Source organism: Paroedura picta, chromosome 6, assembly GCF_049243985.1.
Source record: "Paroedura picta isolate Pp20150507F chromosome 6, Ppicta_v3.0, whole genome shotgun sequence".
NCBI lineage: Eukaryota > Metazoa > Chordata > Lepidosauria > Squamata > Gekkonidae > Paroedura > Paroedura picta.
This window is the reverse complement of record NC_135374.1, coordinates 9,972,439-9,995,209: the sequence shown is the minus strand read 5'-3', so window position 1 is coordinate 9,995,209 and position 22,771 is coordinate 9,972,439. Positions and strand designations below refer to the sequence as shown.

The following is a 22,771-nucleotide window of genomic DNA, read 5'->3' as shown; positions in this document are numbered from 1 at the left end:
TCCTGGGCCTGCTAACAAGCTGCCCAGCCCCTGCTCGCCCCACTTGATCTGGCTACGAGCTGCCACCAAAAGCCACCTTAAGCTGCCTGGCCAGAGGCCAGGGGAGTGGGCCCTTTCAAGGCCCGTTCTTAGGAACGGGCTTTGAAGCTAGTAGCTTGAATAAAACTTGGTTGGTCTTAAAGATGCTCCCTGGACTCAAAATTTGTTCTGCTGCTTCAGACCAACATGGCTCCCCACTTGAATCAATTCCCCCCGTTACACAATTAAAAAAACCGCTGATACTTAATCTCAAAGCTGCCTGCCGGAATTTTAGAGTTCCCGCTTTCAAGCTGTGCCTCTCCAAAGGGAGAAATCAAATCCGTAAGGCTCAATTGCTTTCCCATCATCGGCCATGTTCTCAGCAATGCCTCGGGAACTGTAAGACGGCGCGGGGGAATGTGCATCATTGTTAGGGATCCGGTCCCTGCGCTGGGGGAGGGAGAAGCGGCCCGGGCAGGCAGCTGGGTCCCAGAGGTCTGTTTTAGCCCCCAGCGACTTCTCCTCTGAGCCCTGAGAACCAAGGGAGTGATTCTCCTCCCCTCTTTTATTTTGCATTTGAGGATGACAGGAACATGATTAACAGCCAAAGGCCAGTCACATCAATGCAGTCAGAGGACAAAGGGGCTTAGTGAATGAAGGGATCTAAGCCCAGAGGGAGACCCACTTGTCCTTCCTCCGGGAATGGCCCCGGACAGAGACGTCTGAAACATTAGCCCTTAAAAGCCTCTCCCATTACAAACCGGCTCACCTTGCAGGTAAACACCTTCCTGGTTCAGAGCGCCCGCCGCATATCTGAAACCGAATCTTGGCTGAAAACGGATAATGGCTGGGGGGGGGGGGGGGGACAAAACAAAATAAAATGCCATGCCCGGTTTTGCCGCCGTAATTTTTGCAACCCTTGTCTACGGCCGGCGCGCTTCCTCTCTTCCGGCAAGGTGGAAATCAATACAGTCAAGGAGGGGACAGGATGTCCTCTCCGGAGAGGACCGGCATCAATGACTTCCAGGTGTCCAACTGAAGCAGCCTTGACGGAGCTCGACATGGGAGAAGCTGTTTATTTTTAGGCTGAAGGGGCGAATGTGTTAGTTTGGGTAACCGACAACAGCTGCGTTCACGGATTGGGATTAAAAAGGCCATTGGAATTTAAACATTTTGACAGGCTATGTGCTCTAATTTCTCCAGGAGGGATCTTTAAAAGGAGCGGGTGCGGAATTACCGGTGCATTTTAATGGTTAACTTCATACAGGCTACTCATCAACCTCACCCTCGATGCCTGCTTCTTCAAATCATAGAAGAGAAAACCTGCAAATTCAATTCCAAAAAATAGTATCGCCAGAATAAATAGAGTGGAATGAGGTTTTATGCCCAGAGGTCTTCCCTTTTTCTTCCTTGTGCATACAGCATTCGGTGGTCCTCCAGACATCCATGGACCACAATGACCATGAGCCCCAGCTAGGCGGCTTATGCAACCTCATGGTAATTGCAGTCCATGGTCCCCCTCCTGCCATATGTCATATACTCGTAATTTTGTCTTTAAAACGTGTGTGTGCCCGTCCTGAGTGCCATCAAGTTGCTTCTGACGAATGGTGACTCTCTGAATTATTCTCCTCCAAAACATCCAAAATGGCTAAGGCCTTTTTGATCCTAGCCCCTCTCGGGGGAATGAGCTAAGTGCCCTGACAGAGTTATCACAGTCCCCCAGGGCCTGTAAGGCGGAGACTCCAAACTGGCGAATCCCCTGGCCCCAACTGGGGATTGGCAACCCTAGAAGAAAGCAAACAGCCAATTCCCATGATTCAATCTGCCCCAAGCTGGTGGACCTTAGCTTTGCCCGTTTCCTTTAGAAAATCCATCCCTACTTAACAAAACCCAGAAAGAAGGGAAAGGAAGGAGACGGTAAGTGAATTGCGGCCACGTGAGTCGAAGGGGAGTGGGCCTTATTGAACTAGGAGGCCCCCACAACTCAGGCCATAAAGCAATGGGTCGGGGACCAGATGTTCCTCGGGCTCTTCAAATGTTACTCTGATTTCACATTTCTCTTGACAGCTTCATCAAGAGAAACCTGCGGAGATACGAAGCTCAAAAAGATCCCTTGAAAGAATGCCAGATGCAGGAAACAACAACCAATAGTAACTATTATTTACAGGTTTCATATAAAGCGCAGAGGCCAAGCCTAAAGAAAGCCATCCCCCTGGAGATTTTCTTTTTGCAAAAATTGAACGAGTCAGCAGGATTCAAAAGGACAGGGTCTTAAGATGTATACAATATGGTTCCCATTCACCAACTCTGGTCCCCCCCCCCTCTTTTTAAAAGAAAGCACAGTAGCAGTTACTGGAAATAAGAAGAAACTTCTAAACATCAGCTGTACAATGCAAGGACTTCAGTATGGAAAGTGGAAGCTTATTAAATTAGAGCTTGTATAATAAAACACTCTCAGAAGAAGAATCCTGGCTCAAAAATATCAGATGTGCCTCGCCCTGGCACAGCTAATGGAATTACAGCAAGAGTTAAATTTCACCCATGGAGACTTCCAAGTCATTAATGCAGAATACATTTTAAATTCATGTGGTATGTTGTCAGACGTTTCCACTTCTCTCGGGAGACTACAGATAACTCGGCCGCTCTTGGGAGAGCGATCGAGACGGCAGCCATGTGAGTCTGTCTGTGGCAGGAGAAGAGAGCAAGAGTCCGGGAGAATCTTGAGGACTAGCAACATGTGGGGTGGGTGCGGAGCTTTTGTGAATCACTGCTCACTTCTTCAGATACAGCTAGACTGTGAGTCCACTGGTCCTATACACTGGAAACTGATTTCAGAAGCCAAATTACATTAGCAGGCACATGACAATAGCAGGTGTGGTGATATGAGGGGCAGTATGCATGGAGAGAAGAGCCTCTTGTGGCCGAGAGTGGTAATGCAGCAGACATGCAGTCTGAAAGCTCTGCCCATGAGGCTGGGAGTTCGATCCCAGCAGCCAGCTCAAGGTCGACTCAGCCTTCCATCCTTCCGAGGTCGGTAAAATGAGGACCCAGCTTGCTGGGGGGTAAACGGTAATGACTGGGGAAGGCACTGGCAAACCACCCCGTATTGAGTCTGCCATGAAAACGCTAGAGGGCGTCACCCCAAGGGTCAAACATGACTCGGCGCTTGCACAGGGGATACCTTCACCTTTACCTTTAGGCATGGAGAAATCAGCATTGCTAATGAGACAGGAAGCAGTGTCATTTAGTGGGGGGTGTTTTGTAGGGGAAGATGTAATTAAGTCACTGGCCCCAACCAGAAGCTTGGTGGAAGAGCGCCATCTTTCAGGCCCTGTGGAACTACGCCAGCTCTGACGGGACTCGGAACTCCTCCGGGAGCTCGTTCCACCAAGCAGGCGGAATCCTCAATGGGCTGATTGAGGCCAAACATGCTTCCTTGGGCCCGGGGACCACCGGACGCTTGGAATTTGCAGAGCACTCTTGGGGGGATATAGGCAAAGAAGGGTCCCTCAGGTACGCCGGTCCCAGATGACCTTGAAAGTAAGAACCCAAACCTTCAACCTGGTCTAGAATTTGGTTGGAAGCCAGTGCAGCCGCCTGTAAGTCAGCTCCAACTTACCCACCCCCAAATTCCTGGCCTCGGCAGCAGTGTCAGTCTCCTGTAACCACGGACGTGGAACCAGTCGAGATGGAGAAAGTAAATATAGCCCTTCATGCGGGTGTTCCCGGCTCGACCTCTAAAATTAACATCTGGAGGACCACAGGATGCTGCAGGGGAAAGGACACGCAGTAATGGGTTTAAACTACAAGTACAACGATACAGGCTAGATATCAGGAAATAATTTTCACAGTCAGAGTAGTTCAGCAGTGGAATAGGCTGCCTAAGGAGGTGGTGAGCTCCCCCTCACTGGCAGTCTTCAAGCAAAGGTTGGATACACACTTTTCTTGGATGCTTTAGGATGCTTTGGGCTGAACCTGCGTTGAGCAGGGGGTTGGACTAGATGGCCTGTATGGCCCCTTCCAACCCTATGATTCTATGATTCACAACAATGTGGGGATGGTTTTTCCATCCTTACAGCTTATCTTAACCCTTATAGGCTTATTTCATTATTGCACTAATCAACGTCAGTCCTCATTAGCCAGCAGAATGAGCATCACTGACTTCCTCAAGAAACGACGAGAATCAAGTCAACCGTACAAATCTATTAACATTCCTTCATCTCAATATGTCAGGCCGATGGGTGAGCGTTTCTTGTTCTCTTTCTTAAACGGCTAAAGTCATAAGAATTCTACTCCAATGTCAAGACTTTATAGGTAGAACTAGAAAACAGAAGCTGCAACTGGTGTGGTGGAGTGGTCAAAGGGTTGGACTAGGCTCTGGGAGGTCAGGTCAGAATGTTCAGTCTGCCACGGAAGCTTACTTGGCAATCCTCGGCCAGTCACACACCTCTCAGCCTCAACTACCTCACAGGATTGTTGTGAGAATCATAGAATCATAGAGTTGGAAGGGGCCATACAGGCCATCTAGTCCAACCCCCTGCTCAACGCAGGATCAGCCCTAAGGATCCTAAAGCATCCAAGAAAAGTGTGTATCCAACCTTTGCTTGAAGACTGCCAGTGAGGGGGAGCTCACCACCTCCTTAGGCAGCCTATTCCACTGCTGAACTACTCTGAAAATGTTTTTCCTGATATCTAGCCTATATCGTTGTACTTGTACTTTAAACCCATTACTGCGTGTCCTCTCCTCTGCAGCCAGCAGAAACAGCATCCTGCCCTCCTCCAAGTGACACCCTTTCAAATACTTAAAGAGGGCTATCATGTCCCCTCTCAACTTCCTTTTCTCCAGGCTGAACATTCCCAAGTCTCTCAACCTATCTTCATAGGGCTTGGTCCCTTGGCCCCAGATCATCCTCGTCGCTCTCCTCTGTACCCTTTCAATTTTATCTACGTCCTTCTTGAAGTGAGGCCTCCAGAACTGCACACAGTACTCCAGGTGTGGTCTGACCAGTGCCGAATACAATGGGACTATGACATCAAACAGAGGAATGGTGTAAGTTGCTTTGGGAGAAAGGTGGGTTTGAGTAGCTGCAAGTTTTGTGGAAAGCAGGTTAAGAACATAACATCAGAAGAGCTCTGCTGGATTAGACCAATGTTCCATCTAGTCCAGCATCCTGTCTCACACAGTGCCCAGCAGTTCAACAAATACCAGGAACAGGACATAGTGGCTGAGGCCTTCTTAAGAATGTAAGAAGAGCCCTCCTGAATCAGACCAACCAGTCCATCTAGTCCAACATCCTGTCTCATGCTGTGGTCAACCAGTTCTTCTGGATGGCCCACAACAGGGCTTCATAAGAACATAAGAAGAGCCTGCTGGATCAGACTAAGGGTTCATCTCTCACACCATGGCCAACCATTTCCTATGGACAGCCAATAACAGGTCATAGAGGCTATGGCCTTCATGAGAATGTAATAAGAGCCTTGCTGGATCAGATCAATGATCCATCTAGGCCAGCATCCTGTCTCACGCAGCATATGGCAGATGGAAAAAAGACAACAGCAGGATACAATAAGCAAGGACTGGGGTGTTACCAAGATTGCCTTATTTTCATTTCTGAAGCACTACGCGGATATGCCATTTGCTGTTTGTCAAACAATAATATGACCCAAATCAGAATGGCCATTAACTAGGGAAGTCAACAAATGCTGAACCCAACCTTCCAACATAGGCTGAAGGAGTCACTGAACAAACGACAGAATCACAAGACCATCAGCCACTAGTTGATGTTTCACAAACCCATTCTCGAAAATAAACAGCTTCTAACCTTGACATCCGCTGAGAAGGTCACCGTGTTCGATGGCCAAATAGCTCCGATCCGAGCATGTTAGATTAGATATCATGCCTTTACCAACCTTACACAGAGCTTAGTTTATTCCAGGACAAAAATAATCTCATGGGCTCATTTACTAGCAAACAGCCAGTACTCTAATTCAGGAGTAGTGAACCGGCGGTCCTCCAGATGTTCATGGACTACATTTCCCATGAGCCCCTGCCAGCAGTTGCTGGCAGGGGCTCATGGGAATTGTAGTCCATGAACATCTGGAAGACCACAGGTTGACTACCCCTGCTCTAATTCACTGAAATTAGAGATTGGTGGAAGAGTTCAATCCTTGTTTGGTTTACATCCTACAATGGCATACGGTTAATGCCACCCTTTGAGAAATCAGTGCTAAAGATGCCCTGCAAACCACTTCATATGCTCCTTCAACACCCAAAGATGATAAATTAAGACAGGTAGGACTCAGTGAAGGATCAAATACAAATCAATGCCTTAAGCTAGGAGTAGCTGCTATGATGATCTTATACTCTGTCTGAGAGACATATATTTACTTATATGAAGTTTGTCTGAAACACTAATAGACACTAATAATTTAAGGTCCCTTGACAAAGCCAGGGTGTGAAACGGGTTACGCATTGGGACTGCTTTGTACAATTAAGGATAAAGAAATAACAGAAGATTCAAGACTCTACAGAAGTCTATTTTGGATATTGTGCTTGCCAGTGCCTTTGTACTTGATTTGTATTTGATTCTTAAACACCCAAGGCAAGGTATTTTATTTTTAATGGAAGCCAAATGACAAATTTTCCATTTGTGTGCCTTTTGAAATCTTCTCTGCTCCCATCATTCTTCCCTGTCTTGCAAGCTGTCCTTGAAATCAGGAGAAGGGCTCAAATGCGTCATCTTCAATTAACTTCTTACACAGCAGCAAGACGCAGGAAAAAGATGCTTGCAAAGTGATGTGGCATGCCTGTTATGGGAGACCCAGAATTTATGACCCGCCAGGCACCGAAGGACAGGAGGAAGCAGCTTTCCCTGACGCTACAGAGGGGGATTACAAATTTATTTCATGCCCTGCAGGAAACCACTTGTGTGGTACATCTTGTTCGCCATTGGTGTTCGCTAATCTGGATAATCACTGAATAGGTCTGTTGTGTACGGGGCCTGGCTTGTTGAGAATGTTTTGGGCGTGGGGCATCCATCTAAAACTCATCAAAATAACTCATGTTGTTAGAGAGTCTCAGACAGAGGCACCCAAGCGGAGAGTCACAAAGGGAACTTTGTTATCGCGCGACTCTTGGCCAATGGCAACATGGTTTCAACCATTAAAATGACGGTTGCGCTTTCTGAGTTCACTGCTTTTTTTATGTACCCAAGGAAGCTTCTTGCTAAATGTCTAGATCAGGCTTTCTCAGCCAGGGTTTCATGAAGCGCTGGGGTTTCTTGATGGCCCCTGAATGGGTTTCCCGAATGGGTAGGAGTTAATTTTATAATTTGTTCAACGTTTATCGGGTGATGTGACCATATATGGTCATGTCGACCCACCCACCTCTCCCCAAAGGGCCAATGATGGACCTGGTGGGGAGGGGAGAGGAGGGGCTCCGGGTGGGCATGTCCACACCTATGCTCCTCAACCAAATTTTGCAATGTCGTGCCACTTCCGGGGTTTCCTGAAGCTGGAAGAATTATTTATTTATTTAATTAATTTGTATGCTGCCCTCCCCTGAGGCTAAGGGCAGTTTTTTAAAAAATATATTTTAAAACACTGCTTATCAAATTTTTATTTCTGTTATTTACATTCACTGCAGGGTTTCCATAGCTGGACACCAGCTCACATCTTTAATTTCCCCCCATTTCAACCACTACAGTTTATCTCCTGTTATTTCTTGCTACTTTTTTTACAAACCTGCCGTCTGCCAAAGCCTTGTTCTCTTTCTTTCCGTTAGACGTGATCTGGTTCCCCTTTTCCTTCCTTGCATAATTTTGCCTTTTCCTCTCTTGACATGACTTTCCCCCTCCCCTTCCTTGTGGCCTAATTCCCTATTTTATAGTGCTGTCATCTATTCCCCCATCGGCTCGGAAATTTGTTTCTGCTTCAGTCTCCAGCTCCCTTTATTCTTTCAATCCATGCCGCTTGTGAACAGTTAGCTGCAGTTTTTCAAATTTATACACCTGTCAAACCAACTCGCTTTTCCCGTGGTCTCATCTATTCCCCGAATTCCCTTATGCCATCATTTTTCTTTCTTTCCATGTCTTCATGTTTCCTGTCTCTTCATTTATCCCTTGGAGGAGGTTTAGAAACGCAGAGAACGGTTGTGATTTCCTGGCATTCTCGCTGTCCTAAGGCAGTGATCTTCTGACGTTGTAGATCCGGGACTCTACTTTCACCTCTGCACGGGAGTGTAGAACCCATGGACCTGCAAGCATGTGACATCATTGTCATGTGACGAGGAGAGGTGGAGCCAAAGTTGTGATATAATAATGGTGATCCCCCTATACGGTTTTGAAGACAGAGTGGACTGTCATGGCCTGTGTCTAGTCTAGCGACCCTGGAGTTCTTTGGTGGTCTCCCACCCAGGTACTGAGGCCTGATCCTGCTTAGCTTCTGAGATCTGAGATATGGGTATCCTGGGCCAGAAGAATGGGCAGCGGACCAAGAAACTTGGAAGATAGGCTGATGAACAAGAGATACACTGTAGTGAAGAACAAGCTATGCGCTAGACCTGTGGATGAATCATCTTCTCTACTGCATGACTCTGCTTTGCATTCCTAATGCGTGTTGTCATTTGCAAGCACTGTGGAACACATGCACGCTAGCAGCTCCCCAACAACCCCCCCCCAAAAAAGAGCTTTGTATGATCTTTTGATTCAGCAGGTAGGGCTCAATGACCCATTGGTGTCTCCCAATCCAAGAGCTGAATACCGTGTTCCTGTTGGCTGCAGAGGATAGGACCCACAGTAATAGGTTTAAACTACATGTAGAATGGTATTGGCTAGATATCAGGATAAACATTTCCACAGTCCAAGTAATTCAGCCGTGGAATGGGCTGCCTCAGGAGGTGGGGAACTCCCCCTCACTGGTGGTCTTCAAGCAGCGGCTGGACAGATCCTTCTCCTGGATGCATGAGGCTGATCCTGCACTGAGCAGGGGGTGGGACTAGATGACCTGGATGGCCCCTTCCCACTCTAGGATTGTGAGCCTAGCTCAGCCATGGAATGGGCTGCCTAAGGAGGTGGGGAGCTCCCCCTCACTGGCCATCTTCAAGCAGCGGCTGGACAGATCCTTATCCTGGATGCTTGAGGCTGATCCTGCATTGAGCAGGGGGTGGGGCTCGATGGCCTGCATGGCCCCTTCCTTCTCTTGGATTCTATAGTTCAGCTGTGGAATGGGCTACAGGCTGATCCTGCATTGAGCAGTGCATTTGACCCCTTCCAATTCTATGACTCTATGTCCTAGTGTGGAAATTTCAACTACCACTCTTTGCCCTTAAAACCTTAGAATCATAGAATCATAGAGTTGGAAGGGGCCATACAGGCCATCTAGTCCTCCCCCATGCTCAACGCAGGATCACAGAATCATAGAATCATAGAGTTGGAAGGGGCCATATAGGCCATCTAGTCCAACCCCCTTGCTCAACGCAGGATCAGCCCATCCAACTGCATAATGAATAGCTAGACATTTCCTCAAGTCTTTTGTTTAATATCACTTTTGTTTAACAGGGACCCAATCCTGCCCCCTCTCCGAATCCCCTCCATGCCCATTGCACCTACATGTGGGATAGCAGCTGCTTTGGCAGTTTGGGGAGTGAACGATGCAAACTCAGCTCCTCTGGAAGGCAATTTGTCTCCCAGCGGAATTCCTTCCTATGTCGATACCGCATGCAGCGCACTCACAAAACCATGATGGGCTTTCCGATGGTTGTTTCAGACCTTGAAAAGGGGGAGAGGGGGGGGGAAACGGGATTACCGAGCCGTGGGCCCCATCAGGATTGGGTCTTCACGACACCATGAATCATCTTTAAAATGGCGGCCGCGGCCACAAGGACTCCGTCACACTTCGATCGGCCCTGACTCATACAAGGTCACGGTGAACTGTTCACCACAGCCAAAGGTTAATGGTTATGACTAAGAAATTGGGAGGATTTATTGGTATGCTTTTTCTCAAGAGCCGGAGCAGGATTAAAATGCCACTGATGTCATACATTTGAACCTCAAATGTTTTTGTTATCTATATATATATATATATATATTTAAGCATGCACAATCGTTCAGAGCAAAAGGAGAGGAAGCCGTTCCGCTGAGCGTCCCTGTCCAGATTGCGGGGCATTCGGTCCGGAGAACAAAGGACGGGTGACGCCAGTCATTACCTGAATCACATGCCGAAACAGACCCACGGCTCGTATTTCCTTAAGCTCCACAGAACCATTAGTGCTGCAAATAAAATTATGCGCCGACCAGAATGCCTTCTGAATTGGGCCCTCTATCTCAAGTTCCATTAGGATTTTGCAGGGAACAGAACAGATAAGACACAAAAAAAACCCCATGGCAATTAAACTGGCACTGATTATTTTATAAGGTTTCCCACGTTCATCTGCACAGAAGTGGCTTTGGACTTTGATCTTTAGAACAATCACTGAAGTTAAGAGGGCGGCTCTAGAACTAGCTCGAAAGGCTTTTTGCTCTCAGACTCCAATCCCCTTGCGTATATACATGAAAGAAATTCAACAGAAGTCTATGAGACTTACAGGCAAAGAAATGCATTTAAGGATCGGGGAATTTGCGCTCGTGAGCAGATAGAAACGTCTTGCTTCCTTAATAACAAGTTTCGGCATGCAACCTTAGCTTTACACTTTCCTTTCCAGCGTTTAGAATACGCGAATTAAGATACCTCCATTGTGAATCACTACTAAGGATTAACTGCCATGGCAACAAAGCTAGGGCCATTGTCCAAGCAACTGCAAGGAAACCGCTGGATTCTCTCAAAAGTATGTAGCAGGGAGCTTGTATGCTGAAGGTTGTTACAAACTGAAGAGGTTTTTGCAACTGTCGGCTTTATACAGCCTTATCGGTAGACTTTGTTTCATCTGCTTTACTAAAACGCTTAATGGGGAACAATTGAACAATACGGAACAACAAGCTGGAGAAATGCATGCAAATATTCTTCCTTAAAAAAAGTGAGACTCGCTAGTTTTCATTTTCAAGAAGATACGGATCAATATCAAGGGAATGGGTACCACATTATTTCTGGATGAACACTGTCCGGCCAAAGGAAACGACGAAATTTGGATATTGCTCTGTAAACCCCGGGGACAGCCAAATGCATGCAATAGCTACATCAGGGTTTCACAACCGGGGTTTCGTGAAGCCCTGGGGTTTCTTGATGGTCCTGGAAGGGTTTCCCGAATGGGAGGGAGTTGGCCCTATTGGCCCTATTCCAACTTGGACAGCCGGACACATTCCAACCCCCCAGGCTGTTTCACAAATATATAGAGGAACCATGGATGGATAAGGATGGTAAATACATGAATCGGTCCAACACGGTACATATGGTCTATTCAGTCTGGCAGCCCCTCTCCATGATTTCCGGGTCTTTCCCTACTACCTGATTGTTTAACTGGAGTGGCTGGAGATTGAATCTGGAATGTTTTGCATGTCGAGAAGACTTTTTCCTGCTGGGCCACAATAACTCCCCTTAGAACGTATACTCAAGGTTAACAAACAACACAACAAAATGTCTGTTGAAATGACCTTCTGCTCCAAAGGAATTTAGCATTAAAAAATAAATAATAATCCAAATCTGATTCCAAACATAAGCAGCCCAGTTCCCGATGAGAGACGGCCAACAAGAGCTGACTACATGTAAGCGGAGAGCGGCCTTATTACAATTCATAATTCAGCAGTCTACATAAGGCTTTTGGAATCTGAAACTGAAATATCGTTTAATACAGGTGTAGTCAAACTGCGTCCCTCCAGATGTCCATGGACTACAATTCCCAGGAGCCCCTGCCAGCGTTTGAGGGGCTCATGGGAATTGTAGTTCATGGACATCTGGAGGGACGCAGTTTGACTACCCCTGGAAACTTTAATATTTTAGTACAAAGTTCTCTTAACCTTTGGGGGAATTTCCTGTGTTTATGGCTTGTGGGGGTGGGAGAGGAAACCAGACTTCACATCACTAGAGGAATCCTGAAGACAAATACTTGTTTCCTTCAGCAAGAAGATTTATTTTCCTGGAGGACCACCAAACCCAAATGGGATTATCCCATCTTGGAACAGAACTGCCAGTCTCCATGCAGGATCTGGAGATCTCCTGGGATTTGAACTGACTTCCAAATGGCAGAGATCAGCTCCCCTGGAGAAACTGGCTGCTTCAGAGGGTGGACTGTATGCCCCTATATTTTCCTGAGGACCCTCCCCCACCCCAAGTCCATCATCCCCAGGCTCTTCCCCCCAAAAACATCATCAGAAATGTCCCAAACCTGGACAACCCTACCAGATAAGCATTATGGCGGCAACAGGATAAGTAGCACCTCATTTTTGAACTGTGCATATTAATCTTGTTTATTAGTGTCATTACTTGCCCCAGTACCCTGGGCCAAAGGTAGGATTAATTACAGGGAAAGAATGCATGTTTAGATTTATGAATCTTTAGATTTACGATCTTTTTTAATGTAGATCATTCCAAAATAAATAAATCAGCCTCCTTCCACATGCCAGTTTCCAAGCTACTCTTCAACACTGCCCCCAAAAGTTGAGAAACAACGGATTTGAATTCTGAGTCTCATTCAGGACCTTCCGTAAACTTATCTTCCATATAGTTTCTGGGTTTTTTTTTCTTATTGGATTAACCTAAGCAGGTGCCAAGCATCAAGTACTTCAAGGTCCATGATGTCTAAGAATCACAGGCTCCAGGCTAGCAGAAACAAAAGAAAACAAAGAGAAAGTCTCTGGCTACGAGGGAGAATCACGCTTTTCAAAACCATTTCCCTTCCCTCCTCCCCCGGCGCATGTCGAGCGTATTCCTGGCTAGCTTTCGCAAATGGTTTTATGACGGGGAATTATTAAAAACAAACACACAAAGCTCCTGGGTTTGGTGTCGGGCTTTTCTTGCAGACATCTGGGGGAGTCACAAAGGAAGAATTCAGGCAGCTACTGACACTTTGTGCAGAAAAGCTTTTTGACTCCAGAAGTTAACAAAGTTACAAAAAAGAAATTGTAGACATAATGAAACAATTTAGGGAAAGCAGGCAGCAGTGAGCCCAAGAGTTTTGGGGCATCTCAACAGTGGTACCCTATGCAGAGCTACTCCGGTTTACATCTATTGAAATCAAGGCGTTTAGACTGGAGTGACTCCGCTTTGGAGGACTGCACAACTTTCTAGATTGTACCGTTTAGATTTGGGTCTAAAAGGTAAAGGTAAAGGTATCCCCTGTGCAAGCACCGGGTCATGTCTGACCTTTGGGGTGACGCCCTCCAGCGTTTTCATGGCAGACTCAATATGGGGTATTTTGCCATTCCCTTCCCCAGTCATTACCATTTACCCCCCAGCAGCAAGCTGGGTACTCATTTTACCGACCTCGGAAGGATGGAAGGCTGAGTCAACCTTGAGCCGGCTGCTGGGATCGAACTCCCAGCCTCATGGGCAGAGCTTTCAGACTGCATGTCTGCTGCCTTACCACTCTGCGCCACAAGAGGCTCTTTAGCTTCGGGTCTAGAGACTGTTAAATGGTATTCAACAAAGTGTGAATCTAGATCAGCCCTTTTTAACAGTTGACAAACCCCTGAAATATTCTTCAGGCTTCAAGAAATGCCAGAAGTGGCACCACCGTGCAGAATAGCTTGGGAGGCATAACTGTGTATACACCGGTTCTATGATTCTATGATTCTATGAATACACTTTTGCTCATCGGTGTTCCCAGACATAGGAACTAATGGTGGAAAGCCACCGCCAACTTTCAGCATAGATTTACATACACTGAGTCTTCTAGGGTCAGTTTCCCGTAATTATTTCCTTGCATCTCTTTCATGTTTTCACAAGGCATCAAAACGTATTATGCTGTGAGTCACCACAAGCCACCTGAGTAGATCACCCGTAAGGCCCAAAGTCCAAGCATTCCAACACTGGCCAAGATCACCTAGTTATGTACTAGAATCACAGAATAGAATCATAGAATCATAGAGTTGGAAGGGGCCATAGAGGCCATCTAGTCCAACCCCCCGCTCAACGCAGGATCAGCCCAAAGCATCCTAAAGCATCCAAGAAAAGTGTGTATCCAACCTTTGCTTGAAGACTGCCAGTGAGGGGGAGCTCACCACCTCCTTAGGCAGCCTATTCCACTGCTGAACTACTCTGACTGTGAAATTTTTTTCCCTGATATCTAGCCTATATTGTTGTACTTGAAGTTTAAACCCATTACTGCGTGTCCTCTCCTCTGCAGCCAACAGAAACAGCATCCTGCCCTCCTCCAAGTGACAGCCTTTCAAATACTTAAAGAGGGCTATCATGTCCCCTCTCAACCTCCTTTTCTCCAGGCTGAACATTCCCAAGTCCCTCAACCTATCTTCATAGGGCTTGGTCCCTTGGCCCCAGATCATCTTCGTCGCTCTCCTCTGTACCCTTTCAATTTTATCTACGTCCTTCTTGAAGTGAGGCCTCCAGAACTGTACACAGTACTCCAGGTGTGGTCTGACCAGTGCCGTATACAATGGGACTATGACATCTTGTGATTTTGATGTGATGCCCCTGTTGATACAGCCCAAAATGGCATTCGCCTTTTTTACCGCTGCATCACACTGCCTGTGTAGAGTATTACACTTCACAACGTAGAGTGTTACACTTCACAAAGCGCAACGGTTGCCTCTCCGAATCCATCTGGTAAAAGACCCTGACATTGGGCCCTCATTTCCAAAGTAAGTTCTGGGGTTCGTCAAAGGATATTAGACGTGGCAGGAAAGCTTCCTCGGGAGGAAAAGAAATTCTGGTTTTGATTTTCCTTTGCAGTACGTATTAGGAGAGGATTGTTGAGGACAAGAAGGGAATAGGCTCAGCTCAGATGGCCCGATGTCACGGCCCAGAAGATTTCCACTGGCATCCTCCCAAGATCTAGGAGTTTATAGCAGCCCAATGCAGACTCTCGGTCTGTAGGAGTAGCTACACATTATGAGAACACAAAGAATCCCCATCCATATATTTCTAAAGAGGAGAACCGGGAGATTGCTTATACTTTTCCCCACCCATAATTCCTTCCCTATACATTGTCCCCCCACTTCAACAGGGGATACGATCCCTCACAATTTCCTTCAAAATCAGAAGGAAATCTGGACTGCAGAGGAGGGGACCAACCAAAGAAGAAGAAGAAGAAGAAGAAGAAGAAGAAGAAGAAGAAGAAGAAGAAGAAGAAGAAGAAGAGCTGGTTATACCCCACTTTTTACTACTCAAAGGAGTCTCAAAGCGCTTACAATTGCCTACCCTTCCTCACTGGCAGTCTTCAAGCAAAGCTTGGATACACACTTTTCTTGGATGCTTTAGGATGCTTTGGGCTAATCCTGCGTTGAGCAGGGGGTTGGGCTAGATGGCCTGTATGGCCCCTTCCAACTCTAGGATTCTATGATTCCCCACAACAGACACCCTGTGAGGGAGGGGAGGCTGAGAGAGCCCTGATATTACTGAAGAAGAAGAAGAGTTGGTTCTTATATGCCACTTTTCTCTACCCAAAGGAGTCTCAAAGTGGCTCACACTCGCTTTCCCTCCCTCTCCCCACATCAGACACCCTGTGAGGGAGGTGAGGCTGAGAGAGCTCTGGTTGTCCAGGCTAGAAGCCACCGCTCTTAACCGCTGCAGCAAGCTGGCTCTTGGAGGCATTACCAGTGATGAATTTGTAGGTGTGTGGGATAAGAGTTTGCCGACCCTCAAAGAGGGCCTCCTCCCCCGCCTCGCATGCTAATTTCTCAAATGGGTTTGGGAAAACCCCATTTGCCATGATAATCTGCAGTTCCGAGCTGTATTATGGTGGAGAGCAGCTAAGCAAGGCAGAGTCGGTTTCCTGCATAAGTCAATATTTTGACAGAAGGACATGAGCATAGTGTTTTCGAAAAGCAGAAAGACAGCAACAGAAAGACAGCAGATTCCCACAGCTCCAAGACAAGTCCTACATGACCTCCGAACATCCTGACAAGTGCAGGCAGGAAAATCGGAATCCTTTCTAGTCCCCACAACCACATGTTTCCCGGCCTGTCTGAAATTCACAACATTTCCACTGACTGTGGTGGGTGCGGACGGGGACAGATCTAACCTACAGGAATAATCCAATTTATCCCTTTGTTTATTAGCTCTTGCCTCCTTTCGCCAACCTGTAAGGTGCAGGACCTTCTTTTTCTTCCCTGAATTTTTTTGCCAAGGTAATTAAGGCAGGAAACAGGAGCTAAACCCAAGTTCCATCTGCGCAAGTAAAACATAACATTCTCTAAGAAGGGACTCCTGCAAAAAGCACTTTATACTATACTAGTATCAAAGCCCATCTTAAAAATGGGCTTTGAAAGGGGTGGCAGGCAGGAGGGCGTGAGAGGCTATGCGCGGCCCCACCGGCAGTGGCGCTGCTGCAGAAGGCTCAGGAAGCCCTCCTCCTGGCAGTGGTGATAGGGCTTTGTGGCCCGCAGGGAAGCTCTAAACTCCCCACCCCGGGCTCCCTCCCAGGAGGAGCGTACTTGCGGGCCGCCAAGCCCTGCCGCTGCCTCTCTCCTCGTGGGTGACAATGGAGGCCGTAGCCACAAGCTTCTAGCAGGCAAGGAGGGAGGGAGGGAGCTGGAGGGGGAGGGCCAATCAGGGTGGACCTGGACAGACAGGGCCCCGGACAGTCTCCTCCCAGGAGGCTGTTTCCCAAATATATAAGGGAGCAAAATATTGTTAAGGATGCGTCTTCTGATAATTTTTCCTAACTCCAGATGTATTTAGAAGCTCTTATTTTGCTTTTCAGAACTCATATAAGGTTTCAAACCTCAGTGGCATGTCAAGGTCCAGAAATAATACTAGGTATTATTTTGAGCCCCATTCACAAGTTACAGTGAAATGTACATACACTCTGTGTATAACGTTCTCTTTGTTCTCTGTATATGTGTTATAATGATGCTCATGTCATAGTCAGGCGGTGTAATGGTTGGAGTCACAGCTTCTAATCTGGCATGCTGTGTTCGATTCCCCACTCCTCCACGTGCAGCCAGCTGGGTGACCTTGGCCTCTTCACAGGACTGATAGTGCTGTTCTTGTTACCCTAAAGGTAGCCCCTAATGGAAGGGTGCCTCACACAGAGACACCTTCATGCACAGAAGCCCATGACTGGACTCAGGTTGGTACACACAGAAACCAGCCTGGCAGAGACTGACTATGGAGTCAGTAGGGCCCCTCAAGAAACCTAAGAAGCCAAGCCAGGTCTCCGTCTTGTTTGGGCTTCACTAGATTTCTTACATTTCCTCCTTGCCCAACTGACTGAGCTAAATGTGCATGTTATCTAAATCACACACCCCTCCCCCAGCCAAAGACCATTAGACTATCTACAGGAAAGGAATATCCCTTCAAGGTACTAACTGCAACTTCTTTTGTCTCTCTTGCCCAGTGTAACTTCTACCTAGCAGCATCTCTTATCCCCAAATGTCTTCCCCCAGTCCTTCCTGATAAAACAAAGACAGGGTCATTAGCGACACATTAAACCTAGCCAAGGTATTGTTCTACTTGATGAGATTACTCCACACCTCCCACTCTAGTGACCTCACAGTTCAAACTCACCTATCAGGTACTCATATTATCAGAGACCAATCATCAATCACGTACCTCCTAGTGGGCAGTCCCTGGGGATGGCCTGGGAATTTCAAACATTATATCAAGCCTTGCGCACACCCCAGTGTATGTGTGTGTGTTGTTGTCCACACCCAGCATCCTGTCCGCCCCCTGATGTCGTCAACCCTGTGTCTTGGCTGCTTGGATCCAAAAAAGGTGCAGTTATCTTGTCCCCCCTGTAGAACTTAGTGTAACTTGTCCTCCTGTAGAACTTAGTGTATTATGTTTTTGCTTCTGTCTGTGTTTTGAATGTAATCCTGATATTTTCCCCAAATAAATCCCCTGAGTGTAAGCTTAACTGCCTTCTTTGTTTAAGAAGGGTTTCTTCCAGGGAAAGGAGCCCGTAAAAATTGGTAGTAAAAGATCCTGTGTTACCCAGCCTCTTGCTATATTTATGATTCCCCAGCAATTTGGGTAACATTCTCACAGAACAGCCCCATCAGAGCTCTCTCAGCCTCACCTCCCTCACAGAGAGTCTGTTGTGGGGAGAGGAAAGGGAAGGCGACCGTGAGCTGCTTTGGGACTCCGTCAGGTAGTAAGAAACCGGGTATAAAAGCCCACCTTTCTTCTACTACTGGAACTGAATACACAATACAATATCCACATTTATCCAGGTACTAATTCCTGATTTCAATCATGTGTTGGCACTTCCTTACAAATCATAGAATCATAGAATCATAGAGTTGGAAGGGGCCACACAGGCCATCTAGTCCAACCCCCTGCTCAACGCAGGATCAGCCCAAAGCATCCTAAAGCATCCAAGAAAAGTGTGCATCCAACCTTTGCTTGAAGACTGCCAGTGAGGGGGAGCTCACCACCTCCTTAGGCAGCCTATTCCACTGCTGAACTACTCTGACTGTGAAAATTTTTTTCCTGATTTCTAGCCTATATCGTTGTACTTGAAGTTTAAACCCATTACTGCGTGTCCTCTCCTCTGCAGCCAGCAGAAACAGCCTCCTGCCCTCCTCCAAGTGACAACCTTTCAAATACTTAAAGAGGGCTATCCTGTCCCCTCTCAACCTCCTTTTCTCCAGGCTGAACATTCCCAAGTCCCTCAACCTATCTTCATAGGGCTTGGTCTAAAAAATAGATGTTTGCACATACAGGCAGGCTGCACATGAGTCTAAAGCAGTGGTTCTCAACCTTGCTAATGCCGCGACCCTTTAATACAGTTCCTCATGTCGTGGTGACCCCCAACCATAAAATTATGCAAAGGTTCTTTCACAGAAATTAAACCGAAGCTGACCAATGGCATGAAGAGCCATTGTTCAGGATTGTATATAAATTGGTTTTTTCCTGGGGTTTCTCAGTTCAGTTCTGCCTCTTATCCCACCATGCCGATCTCACTCTTTTCCGCTGCTCCAGACAGATGAACGCTCTATCTCGATCTACCCCGCAAGGCTGTTGTGTAGATGGTGCCCCCCCCCCCCCCGCAGCCAAGCTGGTTGAGAACCACTGGTCTACAGTAACACATTGACAGGGTGTTTATTGAAACAAAATGAAATTATTAATCAGGCCATTTCAGAAGATTTCATGAATATTTTAAAATTTTCTGTTCAGCCACAAGTCCAATTCAGGATTTTGAAGACACTTTCAATACCACCTAATCTTGTAATATAAAGTGTGTGTGTGTGTGGGGGGGGGATATAGGCAACATACCTGAAAAAGAACATAAACAGCGCAGATGTGATGCAGAACAAAAGGACCTATGAAGAAGAAGAAAAAGAACAGCATGTAAAAAGAGGATACCAACAACTGTTCACAAGTGTAAATAAACTAAAATTAGCTCTTCAGTAAAGGTGTCCCTTCTTCAATCGGTGATGTTAAATCTTTATATTAAGACTGTTATTTCAACCGCTGAAGAAGAAACAGAAAGCGGGGTTGAATACCCAGGAGCCCGTTCTTGCTGCAAAAGCATTTAAATAACCTAGGACTGCATTTAATAAATTCCAAGAAGATACCACTTTTTGCCTATTGGTTTCGTTTGCTTGTGGGTATGTTTCCACAAGAAACTAACGGTGTTTCTTTATATGGACGGGCTCGGATAAAGCATACCAGAAAAGTGTGCATCCAACCTTTGCTTGAAGACTGCCAGTGAGGGGGAGCTCACCACCTCCTTAGGCAGCCTATTCCACTGCTGAACTACTCTGACTGTGAACATTCTAGCCTATATCGTTGTACTTGAAGTTTAAACCCATTACTGCGTGTCCTCTCCTCTGCAGCCAGCAGAAACAGCATCCTGCCCTCCTCCAAGTGACAACCTTTCAAATACTTAAAGAGGGCCATCATGTCCCCTCTCAACCTCCTTTTCTCAGATAAGTCCTCCAGGTTAACTTTGTCCAAAATATACACTTATTTTTTGGGACGGCAGTTTTACCACAACTGTTTTTTGTACGAATGGGTTTACTATGGTTCATGTCATAGGCTGGTGAATGTATTTCTAATTTCATTTACTGCATTAAATATTTGTTTTGTGTGACAAGCCTAGTTGTTCACAGACTTTCTTCTTTAGTTTGGGCTTGTTCCTGCCCCTAAATAAACAGCAGTAAAGCAATGCAGGGATGCCCTGGGGGCACACCAAGAGGATAACATGTACAAGGTGAAGGATGAGACATATTGGGGAAGGGGGCAGGTGCTAGAAGTGTGCAACGCTAGAATCATACAATCATAGAGTTGGAAGGGACCTCCAGGGTCATCTAGTCCAACTCCCTGCAGAATGCAGAAAATTTACAACTACCTGCCCACCCACAGTGACCCCAATTCCATGGCCAGATGATGCCCCCCCCCCCAAAAAAATCCCAGAATCCCTGGCCAGTCTGGCCTGAAAGAATTTTGCCTCCCCATCCCAAAATGGTGATCGGCATTTCCTTGGGTGTGCTATAAAGGGCCAGAAGAACTTCTAAGGGACCAAGAACCGAGATGCAGATTCAAGATCACTGGCAGTCTTCAAGCAAAGGTTGGATACACACTTTTCTTGGATGCTTTAGGATGCTTTGGGCTGATCCTGCGTTGAGCAGGGGGTTGGACTAGATGGCCTGTATGGCCCCTTCCAACTCTATGATTCTATGATTCTATGCAACCAGCACACCCTTGCAGCCAATCCGGATATTTCTTCCTGAACTTCAAACAGACTGCTAGTAAGGGAACATGTGATATGTCAACAGGGGAAGCAGCAGAGAAATTAAGATGAGCCTAATGTTGCTGACAACAGCAAAAAGTACTGGTTGTGAATTCTCGTCCTAAGAAAGGATTAGCAGCAGACACAGCATAGGGTAAATATTGAGTGATCACCCAGAAGTGTGTGCGAAACATCCAAGCTGAACCTCTGGAGCTTCCTGCCACACGGACCCTCAGCCTCAAACAATGCATATTTGAACCACCGTGTTTCCCCGAAAATAAGACTGTGTCTTATATTAATTTTAGGTTTTAAAAAATGCACTAGGACTTATTTTCAGGTAGGTCTTATACTTGTTGATGTCCCCCAAAAATGTTACATTTGTTACAGTCCCCCCACCCCACCCCGGAACCCCATTAAAGCCTTTTTGGTCCTGGCCCCAACTTGGTGAAATGAGCTCCCGGAGGAGCTAAGGGCCCTGTCGGAACTACCAGCTTTCCGCAGGGCCTGTAAGATGGAGCTCTTCCGCCAGGCATAGGGTTGAGGCCAGGGCAGAGCCCGGGTTCCATCCAAGATGCCTAATCCATCGGCCAGTCTTTCTCTCCCCTCTCTCTTACAGAATTAATGCCCGACCTCTCTCTGAACAAGCGGGGAAAGTGGGAGAGTTATAGAATAGAACGCCATCTTTTTATTGTAATAATGGGGTATTTATGGGATTTTATGGGATTTTATTTTGATTTTATATTTTACTAGATCTAAAGCCCATTTCACTGAGGAATGAAATGGGCGCTAGATTGTGTGGGAGCAGGGCCACCCCCCACCCGAGGCTCTCTGGAGCCTTCTCGCGGCCGGCGGAGCGGCTTCGCCGCATCTATGACGGCCGGGAGAAGGCGGCGCGGCCCAGCGCTCACCCATGGCTGTCTGTGTGGGTGAAGCAGGCAATGCCTGCTTGGGGCGGGATGGACACTCAGAGGGGCTGATAGGCCCCTCCGAGTTTTTATCACGGACAGGGCCCGCCCTAACTCCTCCCACAGTACCCTTAGTGCTTTATTCGGTCTGTGGCGCTCTGCACCACGGGGCTGTTTAAAGATTGTGAACCGCCGTGAGACCTTTTGGCGAACGGTGGTATATAAATCCAACTACAAATAAATAAATTATACCTTAGGTGCAGGGCACAGCTTATGCCAAGTCGGGGGATGCTGGGATTGTAGGCGGAGCTGACAGAGGCTGAGTGAGCAGGGGCAGGGCACTGCAGTGAGTATCGCTGTCAGCAGGGAGACCAGCAGCACAGCAGCACAGCATATATGTGTGCTGCAGATCTGAATTTCGGCTGGCCCTGCACCCTGTATGACCGCAAACACCCCTACAAGAACACCCCTAAGGCCGGCCCTGGCTCTAAGGACCAATTAGAATCATAGAATCTTAGAATCATAGAGTTGGAGGTAGGTCTAATTTTCAGAGGAGGGCTTATTCTACCGGTGCATTAAATAGTACCGCTAGGTCTTACTTTCGGAGTAGGTCTTATTTTGGGGGAAACACGGTATCTGCCAGGTTTTGGATCTAATGATAATCAGCCAGTCTATGGAAGTATCCATGTTTGGGGCTTACGCTCTTGTCTCAGCCCTTAACGAAACCACAGTGGCACACGCAAACGGGGTGGGTGACTCCCTGCTGTCTTCTCCGCGTGTTTCCATTGCTACCTACTGGAACGGGTCCAAACACAATTTCCAAAACATGCGGCCTCGGTTGCATCTCAGCACGTCGGGTCGAGTTAATGATTTTATTTTTTTCCAGCAGCGGGTGTCGCTGGCAGCCGCCCAACTTGCTACAAGGTCTTTTGGATGGCGAACAGCCGATTGAGGAGACGGTGATCAGATAAAGGCCGCGCCTAGAACAGACTCGCGCCAGAGAGATTTTTTTTTAAGACATAGGAGCCGGTTCAGATGTAGGTAACCACCCAAAAAGCTGCAG

The 22,771-nt window shown here is 47.0% G+C and overlaps 1 protein-coding gene across 2 annotated transcripts in view; it reads right to left on the bottom strand.

Annotated features, from left to right (window-relative positions):
• Window positions 1-22,771, bottom strand: part of TMEM135 (transmembrane protein 135) — a 203,680-nt gene that overhangs the window by 46,083 nt on the left and 134,826 nt on the right. For both annotated transcript variants that reach the window (XM_077341408.1, XM_077341407.1), the window contains one exon: window positions 19,345-19,391. In XM_077341408.1, coding sequence (XP_077197523.1) covers window positions 19,345-19,391 — 47 coding nt within the window. The remainder of the gene's footprint in view (window positions 1-19,344; window positions 19,392-22,771) is intronic.